Here is an 18,734-nt window from a genome sequence, read left to right as displayed (position 1 = left end):
TACATAAAAGATCTATGTCTCTACCTTTATCTGTCTCTTCTCTCTCTGACTGGTGCATCTCCATACTCTGAGATTTATGAGCTTTAGAGATGTAATTAATTAATTCCTGGTCATCGTATTCCTCCCTAGTTTACATTTACATATTAAATTGAAGGTGAGCACTTTGTCTGCCATCTATACAATCTCTGCTCCCAGAGAGAGAGATAGATAATAAAGGGCTGAGCGGGAGAGACAAGCGCTAAAAAGAGGCTGAAAGACACACATTTCCTCTTTTGTTTCGCTCTGCTGACCTTTTTCAAAACAAACTTATACTTCTTTAAAGAAAAGTCAGTTGAGCGAAATGTTAGCAAATAAATAAGCCGATGTCTAGATGGATTTAGCACCCATGGACTTTGTTTTGTACCCCACAAGAGAGCAAAAGCAGTGATGTTTACGCTATCTACATTGATCTTTGATAAATGCTGTGCAGCCGGTCGTCCGTGGGAAAACTAAATCTCAGTCCTGTCTCCCGATTTATTTCTTTTGTTTTGCTGCTGATGATTTTCAGTAGCGCTACACTTGACTCTCAAACACTTTAATACCCGCTCGACACCAGTGGCAACCTTTTTGTCCCTGAGCTCTGCAGCTGAAGCAGAAAATGGGGCAAAAACTCTTCAGTCTGTCTGACTGATTATCTGTCTGACTGCCTGACTGCACGTTTGAAAAATTTACCCCGATACATTACGTGTCGGCCTGTTTAGCCACTGAAGAGCAGCACGACTGGGAAATAAATCCTGGCTCGCACAAGCATGTGACTGACATGCAGTGTCCGGGTCCTTCGGTCATCAGAAATCCATCTCATTAACTGGCAGGTTGCGCACACTCACACATTCGCAGACACATCATTCAAACACGCACCCTCGAGGCTCGGTCTTGGCAGTTTTAACACTGCTGCCCACAGACAAAAGGCAGCCAGCTTTTTGGACAGGCCACGACCATCAGTTCAGTCACCCAACATGTGTTTAAATTTATTACATTTTGCCTCAAAAGTCAGCATCAGAACGCAGAGTAAAGCAGATGGTACAGCATCGTACCCAAAGGCTGGAAACTTTGTCAGTTGGACAGGTCATTATTTGAAAATGTTATTTTTCTGGCAGTAAAAGTTTTTCTTGTAGAAAGTTAGAGATCTTTCTTTTTCTTCCATTTTATAGAAAGAGAAAACAGTAGAATTCAAAAGAATACAAACATAAAACTCAACAAAATTAGGTCCTGTTTTAAAGCCAGTCTCAGGATGCAATAAATTCCTACTGCTGAATTCAGCCGACCATTTAAGGGGGCACAAAGGACAAAACAAGTTAGGTATAGTTTTTAAAACATAGTGGGGTTTAATTCAAAAGCTTTAAATATCCTATGGAACTGTGGGGAGGAGTTAATAGCATACAGCTACCTAACTGCTAAAATACTCACTTAAAATGATTCTTGGCCCTCGTAAACATGAACCAATAATTTGAGTAAAATGTTACTGAAATATATCAGATCAAGCTTATTTATCCAAATATTTAATCAGTAAAATATACTTGGTATTAGCTTCCCAATCAATTATATTCCATTTGATTCCATTTAATGTAACATTTTAATCTGTACTTATGTAAAAAAAAAAAAACTTTTTTTTTTTTTACATGTCACCAAAGTGGGCAGCACGGTGGCACGGTGGTTAGCACTGTTGCCGCACAGCAAGAAGGTCCTGAGTTCAATTCCACCATCAGGCCGGGGTCTTTCTGTGTGGAGTTTGCATGTTCTCCCCGTGTCTGCGTGGGTTCCCTCCGGGTACTCCGGCTTCCTCCCACCGTCCAAAGACATGCAGCTTGTGGGGATAGGTTAATTGGATAACCCAAATTGTCACTAGGTATGAATGTGAGTGCGAATGGTTGTTTGTCCCTGTGTGTTAGCCTTGCGACAGACTGGCGACCTGTCCAGGGTGTACCCCGCCTCTCGCCCTATGACAGCTGGGATAGGCTCCAGCGCCCCCCGCGACCCTGAAAAGGATAAGCGGAAGTGAATGGATGGATGGATGGATGTCACCAAAGTACTGTTTAGGGAAACCTAAACATTTTGGAGTGCACACCTGGCATGTCTTTTTTGGATTGAAGCCTTTTTCCAGGAAAGGGTTTTCCTCTTAAGGTCTTTATACACAAGTCACATCATTCAGAGAAACCATTCTGCCTTCCCTGCCTGCCGCCGCATGGATTTTTTACTAGCCATGTGTGCATTTGTCACAGCGTGAAGTGCTCCAACCTCAGCTGAAGTTTGACTGTACAAATTACTGAGTGCTGCACTGTGCTCTGCTTAGTGCAAGCCATTGGAAACAGAGGTGTGGACTCGAGTCACATGACTTGGACTCGAGTCAGACTCGAGTCATTAATTTTATGACTTTAGACTTGACTTGAAAAAATGTTCTAAGACTTGTGACTTGACTTGGACTTTTACACCAATGACTTGGGACTTGAATTGGACTTGAACCGGTTTACTTGAAAAGACTTGATATTTTACCCCAAATATAAAATTTAACATGCATATTATATAGAGATTGAAAATGTGACGTCATTCACGGGTAGAACCGCAAAGGATTCTGGGAACTCGTGGCAAGCGGTACTAGCGCACGCAGGCTTTCAATTAAAATCAGTCACACAGCAATAAAAAGAAACACAAAAATGTCAAGAAGCCGTTGTATTATTAACTGCAATAGCCGGTCGCATGACAGCCACGGGAAGCCGACGGGTAAAGAGATCGGTTGTTATCAGATTACGTCGTTGAAGAGAAATTGTTCAAGCCATGTTTCCGAAGTAACAAAGACGCGACGGATGGCCTGGATCGCAGCCATTCAAAGATCAAATATAACGTCCCAGAACCCTCCAGCTCACAGGTTAGTCTGCTCCAAGCATTTACACGAAGGTCAGTGTTTTTTAGTAGTTAATACGTCATTTTCATAACATAATTAGTGATATAGGTTACAAGTAAGTCTGGCGCTGAACAGAAATTGTCGCGCTATGCTCCTTTATTTATTGTGCATAAATAGTGAATTATCCTGACACAATATTGCGTTTCGCTTCTGTTATTATGGTACATTGACAAAAACATATACTTTTATTCACAGGATAAAACAGGTTTTTTGTATCACTAATTGCCCAGTGCGATTACAGCATACAATATTATTGTCACTGCTACATTTCTGTGATGGGTACCAGAAATTATTTCCACTACTAATTAATTACCGTTGAGCTCAAAGGTCCTATTAATAAACGGTTAAGGAATGTGTATTTATGACGACAATTTGTGAGACTGGTAAACTTATGATACGTACGATGGTCTTTCGTTCTACACGGTGCATTTCAAGGTCCTGCACCCATCCGTCGGTAAACTGTACCTGGGCTTGTTGCAGTGACCTGAAGTTACTAAACTTCATGAGTGTATGCACTCACTCCAAGAACCGTATGATTATAAATATGCATATAAATATGCTAAGATGAGATAGCTGACTTCATCTAACTAGCAAATGTTGTCCAGGCTACGTTGGTGATACAGTTTTTTTTAATGTGTATGATATTTTTGTCATGCGATTTTAAAGCTGGTCCTACAAGCGCATCCAAGAATAACATGCAGCTTATCTCAGAACTGTCGGTGAAAATTATTCTTGGAGCTAAGTTTAATTGAGCTGCATTTTAAAGAGGTGCAATTTCACAATTTGTGTATATTTTCTAAGTTCACTATTTTGTCATGTGTTGAGAAAAACACAGATTTTAAAATTACATGGTCTAATATTTACATTTAGCATAACTGCAACATTCTTTTTTCGTTTTTTTTTTTTTTAAAGACTCGAAAGGACTTGAAATTCAAAATTTCAGACTTGTGACTTGACTCGGACTTTTACACCAGTGACTTGAGACTCGACTCTGACTTGCCTGACATTACTTGAGACTTGACTTGAGACTTGAGGATAAAGACTTGAGACTTACTTGAGACTTGCAAAACAATGACTTGGTCCCACCTCTGATTGGAAATAATGGCTTTCAGAGCACAGCAGTGCCTTTGTCATTTCCTGTCTGAAAGCCTCATTAGACTTGAAAGGATTAGTTGCTCAATCAAGAGAAACTCAGTCAGATATGCTGATAATTAGTGTGAATGCTTGAAAAGCATTCACAGTATTGTTGTTGTAATCTTTATTATTATATTTTATTAGTGTGAATGCTTGAAAAGCATTCACAGTATTGTTATTCTAATCTTTATTATTATTATTATATTTTATTTTTCCGTACGTTTTTTGTAAGCCTACTCCTTCAAAACCGTTCAACTTAGAAAAACCATTCAAACACCGTTAGATTCCTATTCTTTTGGACAACACTGCTTCTATTTTTCATATTTTTAACATTTATATTTTTAATTTTATTCAACTTTATTCAACAAAAATTTATAATGTATTTCAATGGGGAGACCCTTCAAATCCTCATTCAACTTACTCATTTTTAAACTCTTACTACTTCCACATACATTGACATAGAGCCACCATTCAAACTTTAAAACGAAGACAAGACATTCAACTATTCAACTTGTATTTATCTTTTCAATATCTTTTATACTTTTTCTTCAGTTCCAGTTTAAGTTTCATGATGTTTTTTCACCCGTTTCAGAGTTTATAATGGGTGTGTATGGGACGGAATGTTGGGGCTAGAGTGAGGCAGCTTAACTGCTAGAGTGAGAGGAGCAAAAAAATTAATCTTAAAATCTTTTTTAAAACTGCTGCTGTGTCCGCAGCGTTTGCTCTACAGGTATGATTTTACCCTCAAAACGTAGCCATGGCTGTCCTCTTTCATCCAATGTGTTTACTATTGTACTAGGTGTTATGGTTCTTTCATAAATGTCACCAATGCACAGCCTCCTCCCTCCAACTCTTCCATAGACTCTAATGTTAAAATGGCTCAGAAGGTTCGTTTGAAAATCAGAAGAGCATGGTGTCTTTCCACTGTCACCACGTCCATATAATAAGCTCCACAGGCATGAAAACTGAGAATTAGGTAGACTAGACATTGCTGTCGCTCACGGTGAAAGAATTTTGTCAATACGACTTTTACTTTTCATTTGGGAGCGATTTGTTTCGGCCTGACTTTTCTGTTCATTTTAAGCAGCAAAAGTGAGGCGCATGTCTGTGTACGTGTGTATGGAGCCATTGGGTGCGGTCACTATAGCAACCAGGCTCACACCTGCCTGCTTAACGAGCTCTGCCTGCCACTGTACCAAGATCCATCTTAAGCACTTCTCTTTCAACTGCTGCTGTGTCCACAGTGTTACAGCCATCATTTTACCCTCAAATTGTCGCCATTATTGTTCTCTTTCCAACACCGTATCTTTCAAAGCTCAGGCATTTAAACTTTTTAAACTGTGTGGATCAAAGTGGAGGGATCACATTTGAGTCATTCAGTGATTCAAAGAATATGACCTTTTAATATTCATTCAGATGTTTTCTGACTCTAAATGTTCTTTTCTCATTTCTTAGGGTTTTCTAATTTACATTTAAAACATTTTCAGTTTTTTTCCAACTCCTTCTTCTGTGTAACCTTCAGCTTTTAGCAGTTCCGAACTTTTGTTTTCAGGTTAAATTCGTTTGTTTTTTTTTAATCTCATTCAAAAATTTTAACTCAAAATTCAGCAATTAATTCATTTCAGTGCATACATTCAGATTCAAGCATTCACACTGCAGTTTCTTCAGAAAATGCACTTTCTAGTTAGTGTGAATGCTTGAAAAGCATTCACAGTATTGTTGTTGTAATCTTTATTATTATAATATTTTATTATCTATTCCGTACGTTTTTTGAAAGCCTACTCCTTCAAAACCGTTCAACTTAGAAAAACCATTCAAACACCATTAGATTCCTATTCTTTTGGACATGATTGCTTGTATTTTTCTCATTTTTAACATTTATATTTTTAATTTTATTCAACTTTATTCAACAAAAATTTCCCATGTATTTCAATGGGGAGACCCTTCAAATTCTCATTCAACTTACTCATTTTTAAACTCTTACTACTTCCACATACATTGACATAGAGCCACCATTCAAACTTTAAAACGAAGACAAGACATTCAACTATTCAACTTGTATTTATCTTTTCAATATCTATTATACTTTTTCTTCAGTTCCAGTTTAAGTTTCATGATGTTTTTTCACCCGTTTCAGAGTTTATAATGGGTGTGTATGGGACGGAATGTTGGGGCTAGAGTGAGGCAGCTCAACTGCTAGAGTGAGAGGAGCAAAAAAAATAATCTTAAAATCTTTTTTAAAACTGCTGCTGTGTCCGCAGCGTTTGCTCTACAGGTATGATTTTACCCTCAAAACGTAGCCATGGCTGTCCTCTTTCATCCAATGTGTTTACTATTGTACTAGGTGTTATGGTTCTTTCATAAATGTCACCAATGCACAGCCTCCTCCCTCCAACTCTTCCATAGACTCTAATGTTAAAATGGCTCAGAAGGTTCGTTTGAAAATCAGAAGAGCATGGTGTCTTTACACTGTCACCACGTCCATATAATAAACTCCACAGACATGAAAACTGAGAATTTGGTAGACTAGACATTGCTGTCGCTCACAGTGAAAGAATTTTGTCAATACGACTTTTACTTTTCATTTGGGAACGATTTGTTTCGGCCTGACTTTTCTGTTCATTTTAAGCAGCAAAAGTGAGGTGCATGTCTGTGTACGTGTGTATGGAGCCATTGGGTGCGGTCACTATAGCAACCAGGCTCACACCTGCCTGCTTAACGAGCTCTCTCTGCCACTCTGCCAAAATTCATCTTAAACACTTCTCTTTCAACTGCTGCTGTGTCCACAGTGTTAAAGCCATCATTTTACCCTCAAAACGTCGCCATCGTTGTTCTTTTTCCAACATCTTGTCTTTCAAAGCTCAGAGATGTAAACTTTTTAAATAGTGTGGGTCCAAGTGGAGGGATCACATTTTAGTCATTCAGTGATTCAAAGAATATGACCTTTTAATATTCTTTCAGATGTTTTCTGACTCTAAATGTTCTTTTCTCATTTCTTAGGTTTTTCTAATTTACAATTAAAACATTTTCAGCTTTTTTCCAACTTCTTCTTCTGTGTAACCTTCAGCTTTTAGCAGTTCAGCACTTTTGTTTTCAGGTTAAATTCGGGTTTTTTTTTTTATCTCATTCAAGATTTTTAACTTAAATTCAGTAATTAATTCATTTCAGTGCATACATTCAGATTCAAGCATTCACACTGCAGTTTCTTCAGAAAATGCACTTTCTAGTTAGTGTGAATGCTTGAAAAGCATTCACAGTATTGTTCTTCTAATCTTTATTATTATTATATTTTATTATTTTTCCGTACGTTTTTTGAAAGCCTACTCCTTCAAAACCGTTCAACTTAGAAAAACCATTCAAACATCGTTAGATTCCTATTCTTTTGGACAACATTGCTTCTATTTTTCTCATTTTTAACATTTATATTTTTAATTTTATTCAACTTTATTCAACAAAAATTTATAATGTATTTCAATGGGGAGACCCTTCAAATTCTCATTCAACTTACTCATTTTTAAACTCTTACTACTTCCACATACATTGACATAGAGCCACCATTCAAACTTTAAAACGAAGACAAGACATTCAACTATTCAACTTGTATTTATCTTTTCAATATCTATTATACTTTTTCTTCAGTTCCAGTTTAAGTTTCATGATGTTTTTTCAGCCGTTTCAGAGTTTATAATGGGTGTGTATGGGACGGAATGTTGGGGCTAGAGTGAGGCAGCTCAACTGCTAGAGTGAGAGGAGCAAAAAAATTAATCTTAAAATCTTTTTTAAAACTGCTGCTGTGTCCACAGCGTTTGCTCTACAGCCATCATTTTACCCTCAAAACGTAGCCATGGCTGTCCTCTTTCATCCAATGTGTTTACTATTGTCCTAGGTGTTACGGTTCTTTCATAAATGTCACCAATGCACAGCCTCCTCCTTCCAACTCTTCCATAGACTCTAATGTTAAAATGGCTCAGAAGGTTCGTTTGAAAATCAGAAGAGCATGGTGTCTTTACACTGTCACCACGTCCATATAATAAGCTCCACAGGCATGAAAACTGAGAATTAGGTAGACTAGACATTGCTGTCGCTCACGGTGAAAGAATTTTGTCAATACGACTTTTACTTTTCATTTGGGAGCGATTTGTTTCGGCCTGACTTTTCTGTTCATTTTAAGCAGCAAAAGTGAGGTGCATGTCTGTGTGCGTGTGTATGGAGCCATTGGGTGCGGTCACTATAGCAACCAGGCTCACACCTGCCTGCTTAACGAGCTCTCTCTGCCACTGTACCAAGATTCATCTTAAACACTTCTCTTTCAACTGCTGCTGTGTCCACAGTGTTAAAGCCATCATTTTACCCTCAAAACGTCGCCATCGTTGTTCTTTTTCCAACATCTTGTCTTTCAAAGCTCAGAGATGTAAACTTTTTAAACTGTGTGGGTCCAAGTGGAGGGATCACATTTTAGTCATTCAGTGATTCAAAGAATATGACCTTTTAATATTCTTTCAGATGTTTTCTGACTCTAAATGTTCTTTTCTCATTTCTTAGGTTTTTCTAATTTACAATTAAAACATTTTCAGCTTTTTTCCAACTTCTTCTTCTGTGTAACCTTCAGCTTTTAGCAGTTCAGCACCTTTGTTTTCAGGTTGAATTCGTTTTTTTTTGTTTGTTTGTTTTATCTCATTCAATATTTTTAACTCAAAATTCAGCAATTAATTCATTTCAGTGCATACATTCAGATTCAAGCATTCACACTGCAGTTTCTTCAGAAAATGCACTTTCTAGTTATATTTATTATTATTATCTATTCCGTACGTTTTTTGAAAGCCTACTCCTTCAAAACCGTTCAACTTAGAAAAACCATTCAAACACCATTAGATTCCTATTCTTTTGGACAACATTGCTTCTATTTTTTCTCATTTTTAACATTTATATTTTTAATTTTATTCAACTTTTTTCAACAAAAATTTATAATGTATTTCAATGGGGAGACCCTTCAAATTCTCATTCAACTTCCTCCTCTTTAAACTGTATCTACTTCCACATACATTGACATAGAGCCACCATTCAAACTTTAAAACGAAGACAAGACATTCAACTATTCAACTTGTATTTATCTTTTCAATATCTATTATACTTTTTCTTCAGTTCCAGTTTAAGTTTCATGATGTTTTTTCACCCGTTTCAGAGTTTATAATGGGTGTGTATGGGACGGAATGTTGGGGCTAGAGTGAGGCAGCTCAACTGCTAGAGTGAGAGGAGCAAAAAAATTAATCTTAAAATCTTTTTTAAAACTGCTGCTGTGTCCACAGCGTTTGCTCTACAGGTATGATTTTACCCTCAAAACGTAGCCATGGCTGTCCTCTTTCATCCAATGTGTTTACTATTGTCCTAGGTGTTACGGTTCTTTCATAAATGTCACCAATGCACAGCCTCCTCCCTCCAACTCTTCCATAGACTCTAATGTTAAAACGGCTCAGAAGGTTGGTTTGAAAATCAGAAGAGCATGGTGTTTTTACACTGTCACCACGTCCATATAATAAACTCCACAGGCATGAAAACTGAGAATTAGGTAGAGTGGACATTGCTGCCGCTCACGGTGAAAGAATTTCGTCAATACGACCTATACTTTTCATTTGGGAGCGATTTGTTTCGGCCTGACTTTTCTGTTCATTTTAAGCAGCAAAAGTGAGGCGCATGTCTGTGTACGTGTGTATGGAGCCATTGGGTGCAGTCACTATAGCAACCAGGCTCACACCTGCCTGCTTAACGAGCTCTGCCTGCCACTGTCCCAAGATTCATCTTAAGCACTTCTCTTTCAACTGCTGCTGTGTCCACAGTGTTACAGCCATCATTTTACCCTCAAATTGTCGCCATTATTGTTCTCTTTCCAACATCTTGTCTTTCAAAGCTCAGGCATTTAAACTTTTTAAACTGTGTGGATCAAAGTGGAGGGATCACATTTGAGTCATTCAGTGATTCAAAGAATATAACCTTTTAATATTCTTTCAGATGTTTTCTGACTCTAAATGTTCTTTTCTCATTTCTTAGGTTTTTCTAATTTACAATTAAAACATTTTCAGCTTTTTTCCAACTTCTTCTTCTGTGTAACCTTCAGCTTTTAGCAGTTCAGCACTTTTGTTTTCAGGTTAAATTCGGGTTTTTTTTTTTATCTCATTCAATATTTTTAACTTAAATTCAGTAATTATTTCATTTCAATGCATACATTCAGATTCAAGCATTCACACTGCAGTTTCTTCAGAAAATGCACTTTCTAGTTAATAATTCAGTTAGTTTTGCTTGTAAAAAATGACAACTCATTTGCAAACTGAGAACTTTAGATGTTTTTTTTTTATTATTCAATGTTAAGTAAATGCCGCTGAGTTTTTGTTCAGCTGAAAGAGAATTTCCAAAAGCCATCTTGTTCCTTTGGAAATCACTGTGGTCATTTTTTATTAGAATCATTTCATGATATTTCAGTGACAAGTTAATCACCTTGAATGAAATTGCCTGATTTAAGTTCTGATTTAAACCAATATGCATCTGAGTAAGTAATGACCTGTTTTAATACCACATGTAAGTTTTAAACAGGTTTCTAGACTTGCTGGAAACTTACTGGAAACTTTATTAGGAACACTAGTACTGGTTTGGACTCCCTATTGCCAGTGCAAAAAGCCCATGTGCTTTAATGTTTGATGTGTTGTGTGTTCAGAGATGTTCTCCTGCACGGTTGTAACAATTATTTGAGTTATTCTTTGCTTCCTATCAGCTCAAAGCAGTCTTGCCATTCTCTCTGAACCCTTGTATCAACAAGGCATTTTTGCCAAGAGAACTACCAGTCACTGGATATATTCTCTTTTTATTCTCATTTTTCAAAATGTCTATCTACCAAAGTGGTACACGAGTGTATATGTTATGTTGGATTGGATTTTAAAAACTGACATATATGGTCACCTGGACTTATTTTGTAATTTTGGCTCTGAAAATGGTTGAGGAGTTGGTAATGTGAAGTGCACATGGTAAACTCTAATTGGAGCTTTGTTTCTGTGTCCAGACAGCAGTATGCTGTGAATGCTTTGTGCTACAGTAATGCTTCTCTTCTCTTCTTTACAAAACCTTTTTGTCTTTAGCACAGATGCTAACATAGTTACAGTCATTTAAAGAGCACTTGTAAAACGGGCCCACCGGATGGATAATTAAAAAGATAAAACTCTCCCGTTTCTTTAAGTGACGTCTTCACTTAAAGATGGTCTTGCTTTCGCTTGTATTTGAAGACAGAGTTGTTAGGACAAGAATAATTTTTCCGGGTATGCAAAACCTCCTCTGATTGTCTAGTGTGTCTGTCTTTTTAACCTGTAGAGAAACTATGAGCTGACGTTCATTCAGAATACCAGCATTCATATACAGATATCTATTACCGCCTCTGTCTTTCCCTTTAATTCTTTTTCTTTTCATCAGAAAGTCTCGTGCCTTTCAGGGTTTTTATCATCATCTTCAACCTCATCTCCTCCTTTTCTCTCATTGATTGGAAAAGCTATAAACCTTCAGTATGATTGGCCTGTGGGAATGCTCTAAGTGCTCCCTCTCTCTCTCCCTCTCTCCTTTTGCTCACATGTTCATTGCATTGTGTATTCCCACTTGCCTTCTCATTCTATCATAAATGCTTTTTAAATCACTTGACTGGAAAATTGACTTGGCATGTCAATTTGGCTGAACCGCCCCAGTCAAGGCTTGGTGTTTGTTTGCGCCTGTAGATGCTTTTATTGTTGATTCTGTTTTTGCCAAATCCCCATGTGTACTTCTTTCTCTGATGAGAGAGAACTCCTAAATTTATTTCACTGCTATTAAACCAGGCATTTCGAATACGAACAAGGTCACAGAATACTGAAAATGCCAGCGGAAGATCGATGATGCCCAGTTTGATTTTATGCAGCAAATGGTACAAAAAGTCACTGCACGGAGTCGAAATGCACAGCTTCAATTAATAACACTTCACCTGTTCCTGTTTAAATAAGAAGCCAAAATATTAATGTTATTTAACAGCACAAAGCCATTATTTTAATGAAAAAAGATTTATTAGTGTAATTAAAATGAACTTAAGATGATTTGGCTTCATCCTAAAATATTTCTTTCTTATCTAACTTCTATCTTCCAGGTCGCTGAGGCTTTCCACATTTAACGCTGCGAGACTAAAGAGGACCGTGTTCACCATCCAACAAAGTCTGATGGACCCGTGAGCAGACATGTGAGAAGAGATCGACCCAACAGACATGTCAGCTGACGCTTTACACTTTTCTTCTTTACAACGATGAACATCTGAGCCATCTCTGGTATCGGCACATATTTAGAGCTTTGCAGCACTAGCTACTGAAGTGGACTGCCTTTTAATTCTGGCATCAGCCATAGTTTGATACTTTGATGATGGCCAACTAAACCCTTTACCACATTTTCATATGAGTATGTTCACAAAGCCACCTTATTTTGTAGTTTAAATTGATCTATCCATGCTTTTCACCAGGCTAGAGGAGTGCTGTGATAAATAGAAACTATAGCATTTAGTACTTTTTGTCATGCAGGGAATCTCAGGACACGCCAGAAACAAGCTGGCTGATCACATTTTGGGAAAAGCAGGCGTAGGTGATGGTGTACCTTGCCCATTCTCATCAGTAATCCCATGACCCCTGCTGAAGTCAGATCGTTGAGTATGAAATAACCTAATCAGAGATCTAACAGTAGCCTGATTTTACCCACATGTCCGTCGGGATGAGCGCATGCCCCTAACCTGGCCACGTCAGCGTTGTCGTGGCTGGCCGCCGCAGGACAGTCATCTTCCTCTGCCATGACCCGGCTGATGTTGGGCCGGACTCTGGAGCGCATCTGTAAAGGCGTGCTGCTGCTCTGCCTGCTCCATTTCCTCATCATGATGATCCTGTACTTCGATGTGTACTCGCAGCGCTTCGACCTCTTCAGTCGCTTTAACAATGGCCGCAACGGATCCAGGAGCAATGTTAGTGGGGCAGGGAGCGGACATCATTATTACTATTACAACCTCTCCAGGCCCAACGCCACATTAGCCAGCTACCTGGCCACAGGCGAGCAGCTGGTGCCAAGTGTGCAGCCGGAGAACACTCAGACACCGTCTCCCAAACCACTGCCACCATGTCCTGAAAGCCCGCCTGGCCTTGGTGAGTAATAATGTCACAGACTTCTCCTACATTTCCCTCGCTTTTTTCCAATTCTTTTGTAGTTACAATAACGAGTTGTTTTCACCCCAGAACACACACACACACTCACCCTTAATATGTTTTCACAGATTTTCTGATTGGCCAGTGTAGTCGCTCCTCACATGTGCATTATGTACAAACAGGTAGATTTTTTGTCTTTATTGTCAAGCTGTTGGCGGTGACTTTAAATATGGTGGAGCTACCCGGGAGAAATTTCACAGTTGCCTTTCACAAAAATGTGAGATTTAAAATATTCCTGTCTGTAGTTGTGTTTGTCTGTGACACTTTCTCTTGGGAGGCGAAACCATGGGCACAGCAGCAGTCTGTCGATTCTACTTTATCTGGCCTGTCTTTGTCATGTAGCCAGCAAGCTAACTGTAGATAGACAGGATTCTGCATATATCAGGGGGATGTCGATGACACGAACAGATGTGAAGCAGACGTCTGTGTGCATCTCTGTTTGATCTGACTTTTAATGCAAAATGAATCTTTTGAAGATGTGAATTTTTTGCCTGAGAACAACAAAGATTTCATGATCATATTTTCTAGGAGAAGCTTTTCCCTTGTAACTCCTGCTTTTAATATAATATGTGTGGACTAGCATTTAGCTTTTGTTGTGCTTACACTGTACTCTTCAGCTCCTATCACAACTCATTTTAGCTCAAGTCAGATCTAAGTTACGGTGTACACAAGTTTGAGGTTTAATTTTCTGATTTTACACTTCTGTAGCTTTTTCTGATAATACGTAGCTTATTTATTTATTCTTCATCCAGTTTGCTTGTACTGTATACCGAGTAATTGTATAACTAAACCAGGAGGATTTGCACATCATTCATTAGAGTAATGTTAGATGCAGATGTAGTTAGATGAGCCTTCGATCAGAGCTTAAAGCTGTGTAGGTACTACTTTATATTCTGTAAATAAATGCATCTCCAATTAGCAAAAGAGCAAGTGTAACCATAATTTTGTTTTTCTGGGTCAGCCTGAAACATAAAATGGATTTAATGTCAACAATTTACAATGTGGTATTTCAACCTTATAGTCTCACAGTGGAGCTATTAATTTATGCAGTGAGACACGTGAGCTGACACAAACACAAACACACAGCAGCACAGATGAAAGCGGAGGGTGCAGGATCAGTTTTAAAAGAGTCCTGCATTTTTTTAGTTGTTTAGTGTTCTTAGTGTTATAATAAAAATGTTAATATAATATATAAAGTAGTAATGTTTCTTGTAAGGCAAAAAAAAAAATGTGTTAGAAAAAGAATGTGGGCTCATCACCCTGAAACTTAAAAACAAAGGAAAGGCTCTATTTTAACATTATTTTAACCCGATTTACTCAACCTAGTTAGTTGCTTTGGTTTCTTATGGCTCAGTCACATTAGAGTTAAAACAGAGGGGCGGGCTCCTTGCGAGGACAAATTACTGTTTGCCTGGTGGTTGCATTAAATGTTTCTGCTGTCAAAGACTAAATGCAAGTCCTTGTAGTGATTGCACAAGTGGTGGGAGGTAACCAGTCACATAACAACCGTGGTCTGGTGACTGGTCGGACTGTCTGCAGTCATTTTCAGACAGGTTGTCTAAGGTTTGCAAATGTATTTCTATAAATATCGACAGGTTGCCAGCACTTTGCAGTCGATCTGAATCAGTGTGAACCGATGTGAACAACTTGTCTGCGATCTGTCCGTCTGCGATAGAGGACTGGACTGGTTGCCAACTATCTGTATGTCATTTTGTAGTTGAATCTCTATGAAATGTGAATTTCTGTGTATGTACATAGCAAGTGGTTTGCTACAGCCACAGACTTGTAATTTTTGCAGATTTGTCATAGTTAATTGCTACCTTGATGCCGTTTAAATGCAAACTGATAGCAGACTGACTGCCATAGTCATTTTCTCCATTTTTAGAGCAGCTATTTCAAAGCTAACATGAGACCTTCATTGAAAACATGGTTACAGTAATTTTTTGTCATGTTGAGATCATAAACCACTGTTTTCTCTAGTGTAACTGCAGAATTATCCATCTAAAAAAAAAAACCAGAATTTAAAAGTTAAAAAAAGAAAACTGAAACTCAGTGAAGACATCGTCTGATGGGGAGACGGCTTCTTGGTTCCCAACCTTCTGACTTGCATATCAGTGAATTCGGTTTAGAGCCAGTATGTTTTTTAGGAGACTGGCCGGGTTGCCCTGTGAATGCACCGTGGGACTGTAAACAGTGTGGACTTTGTAAGACTTCCCATCGTCAGCAAAAGGATTTTAAGACACACATGCACACACACGGAGGCAGTAACGCTTAGATGAATAACTTTGGGAATAGGTGGAAAATATTCTATATGTATGTAAAACAAGCTGCACACAGGGCACCTTCACTTGCTTACACACACATATCATCATTATGTATCCACCCAACAAATCTGAGGTCGATAGAGTCACACTAAGCCTGGGGTTCACTAAATCCATAATTACATAGTGGTCACACACTTACTTCACACCCATGCAGACACACACACACACACACACACACACACACACACACACACACACACACACACACACACACACAAACACAAACACACCCTTTCATGAATACTTACTGATAAATAGAGCTCAGGAAGGAACTCCGACTGTCATTATTTCACATTAGCTAAAGTAGGCTTGACCTGTGATCTGCGTGCTGCTTATCTCAGCATCATTCAGTTCATCCTAATGAGTCAAAACAAAAACTCGCCTTGTAATCGGAAGGTTGCCGGTTCGAGCCCCGGCTTGGACAGTCTCGGTCGTGGTGTCCTTGCGCAAGACACGTCACCCGTTGCTTACTGGTGGTGGTCAGAGGGCCCACCAGTCCGGCAGCCTCGCCTCTGTCAGTGCGCCCCAGGGTGGCTGTGGCTACAATGTAGCTTGCCATCACCAGTGTGAGAATGGGTGGATGACTGGATGTGTAAAGCGCTTTGGGGTCCTTAGGGACTAGTAAAGCGCTATGCAAATACAGGCCATTTACCATTACTTTAAAGTCTCTTTCCTTTCAAAAAGAGAAGAAGGACTAATTGTTGTGCTGGTTGTTGGATGTTTGTTCCTCACTTTCCAGTTTGATACGGCAACATTTCTTTAAAATCATCATCAGAAAGAAAACGTTCATTGTGCTGAAAGTCAGTCTCAGTTTAAGTGCGTTTATGTGTCTTTTCTTTCTTTGCACATTTGTTACACTTGTTTCTGATCGTCAGCCTCTATCATTCTCTGTATTATTGTTGGGTCTTTACCTTACAATATAAAGGGCCTAGAGGAAACTGTTGTTGGGATTTGATGCAACATAAATTACATTTAATTGAAATCAACCACATTTTAAGTTTAAATATAAGTTTTAAAAAAAGCTATGATCTGAAATACATCACTGTGACAAGTATTCAAAAAAGAAATCAGGAAGTGGGTCAACCCTTTTTTTGCAGCACTCTGTTCATACGGTAAAAACAGACTTTTCCAGCAGTTTTTAAGTTGAGAATCTTTTTTTCTTCATAGTTCAGTGAGGGAGAAAGAGTAGGTGGACTTTTTAAATATTTACCTTGAAATGAAAATGTGTTATTTGATATTACTCTTTTAAACTTGCTGTCTTTCATGTGGTTTAAGTTAAGCTTTGGCACATATAGTCAACAAATATATATATATATATATATATATATATATGAGGTTAATATACAACATTGTATATCTATATTTCTTTTGTTAAAAAAAACCCTCAAAACATCTTCTGGTAAAATAAAAAAACATGTCTCTTTTTCTTTCCCACCTGTTCCATTTGTAAATGAGCTTAGTAAACGTAATCCCTCGTGAACAGTGGGGGGTAGAGGAGTGAACATCTTTCTATTTTTTTCACTGATTGCTTTTCTCATTTGATAATGAGGTTGGTAACGTGCTTTGAAATTGGGAGTGAGAGATGAAGCTGTCAGGCTGATTTGTCTGAAGCTGAGGTTTGCTGATTCCATTATTTGGCCTGGAATTGGCTGTCACTGACACTGGATTTGGCATTCATACCAGGCACAGGTGTACTCTTGTAGCTTATCTCTGCCTTTTCTCAGTGATGAAGTGGCTGCCTTGGGGCTGTAATGAGCAGGAAGGCATAGAAAGACTGAGCGAGTCTGTTTTTCAGTCACAGGTGCACAGAAAGCGTGAGAGTGATCTCTGATGGCGGTATGATGGTTTGTATGAAGTACGACAGAAAGAGAGGCGGGATGGACTGAAGGAAGGAACAGCAGGTGGAGAGGTGAGGGGGGTGTAGAGCGAGAAAGGGAGATGTTGGACAGTGGTATATACAAACACACACACTACACACACACACACACACACACACAAACTCACATAGAAAGTGAGTGAAAAGGGGGGAGAAACAAACAAGCAAGTCCTTGGCTGTCCCACAACACCAGCTGACAGGTGCTTCCTGTATGAGTGGCTAGCATCCACAGTTTATATCCTGAATGTGTGCGTTTCTGTTTGTGGCCGTGTGTTTGTGTTTATTAGTGTTAGCTGGCTTGTGGATTTGCAAACCACCAGTTCCTTATGAAAATTCTTATATAGATATTAAGAAAATACAGATTAAGGAGTTCATGTTTGTCACTTAAAAGCAATTTCTCTGTAAAAAGGAAGAAAAAATATGTGGCTATAATATGAAAATCACAAACACTGTTTTTTAGTTCACATGCAGTGTTTTTGGTTTTGAGTGCGAGTACCTGAGTGTAAGTGAGGGCTGATGGTGAGCTAACTTTAATTCTTGTCTTCCTTGGGGGGCTCAACCCGGGGTAGCGGTCATGTCCGGTTAGGGGCTCTGTTGGCTCTCAGGTGACTGTTTCCTCGCGGCTGCGTGCAGCGGGGCTAGGGGAGGGTCTGTGCTGACGGACGTGGGTTACTGACCTGGTAGCCTGGCTGCCCCTGGGTGGGTCCGGGATGGGCGTGAGGTTCTGGGGGCGCTCCGTCTCTGGGCTGGGGCCCGGGCCGGGCCTCGGGGGCTTGGGTCCTGGTTGGTGTGTTGCCGGGGTTATGGGCGGGTGGGTGCATGGGGGCCCAGCCCTGGAGCAGGGTGCCGCCGGTGCATCGAGCCACCTGGGGGGCTCTTCAACTGGTGGGGAAGATTGTCACATCTTGCAGGAGCTTTCCTCTCCTCAGGGGCTCTCTCTACAGGAGGGGGAGATACAGGAGAGGTGGAGGAAGATCTCAGCCTGGGTGTTTATTGTCTTATGTAGTCTGGAAGAAGAGTGGATGGTGGGGTGGGTGCAGTTTTCTCTGTGGTGGGGTTGGGTGGACTGTCCTGGGCTCTGTGGGGCCGGGAGGCGCTGCTGCGCTGGGCCCCGGTCTGGATGGGCCTGGGCCCCCTTTCCCTGGTGGGTCGCGGAGTATGGGGGTGCCTACTGGGGTCAGCGGGGGAGCTGGCCCCAGGGAGGGGTCACTTGCCCCTCCCTT

General features: G+C 39.5%; 1 protein-coding gene across 1 annotated transcript in view; it reads left to right on the top strand.

Annotated features, from left to right (window-relative positions):
- b4galt2 (UDP-Gal:betaGlcNAc beta 1,4- galactosyltransferase, polypeptide 2) overlaps positions 1-18,734 on the top strand; it is a 231,101-nt gene that overhangs the window by 24,695 nt on the left and 187,672 nt on the right. The window contains exon 2 of the mRNA XM_086273247.1: positions 12,222-13,251. Coding sequence (XP_086129373.1) covers positions 12,906-13,251 — 346 coding nt within the window. The 5' untranslated portion in view covers positions 12,222-12,905. The remainder of the gene's footprint in view (positions 1-12,221; positions 13,252-18,734) is intronic.

This window comes from Aulonocara sp. 'chitande type north' Nkhata Bay, linkage group LG18 (genome assembly GCF_057382095.1).
Source record: "Aulonocara sp. 'chitande type north' Nkhata Bay isolate Kocher_YH1m ecotype deep benthic linkage group LG18, A_spYH_male_GT1.1, whole genome shotgun sequence".
Lineage (NCBI taxonomy): Eukaryota > Metazoa > Chordata > Actinopteri > Cichliformes > Cichlidae > Aulonocara > Aulonocara sp. 'chitande type north' Nkhata Bay.
Note: the sequence above shows the minus strand (reverse complement) of the source record. Positions and strands in the feature narration are given on the sequence as shown.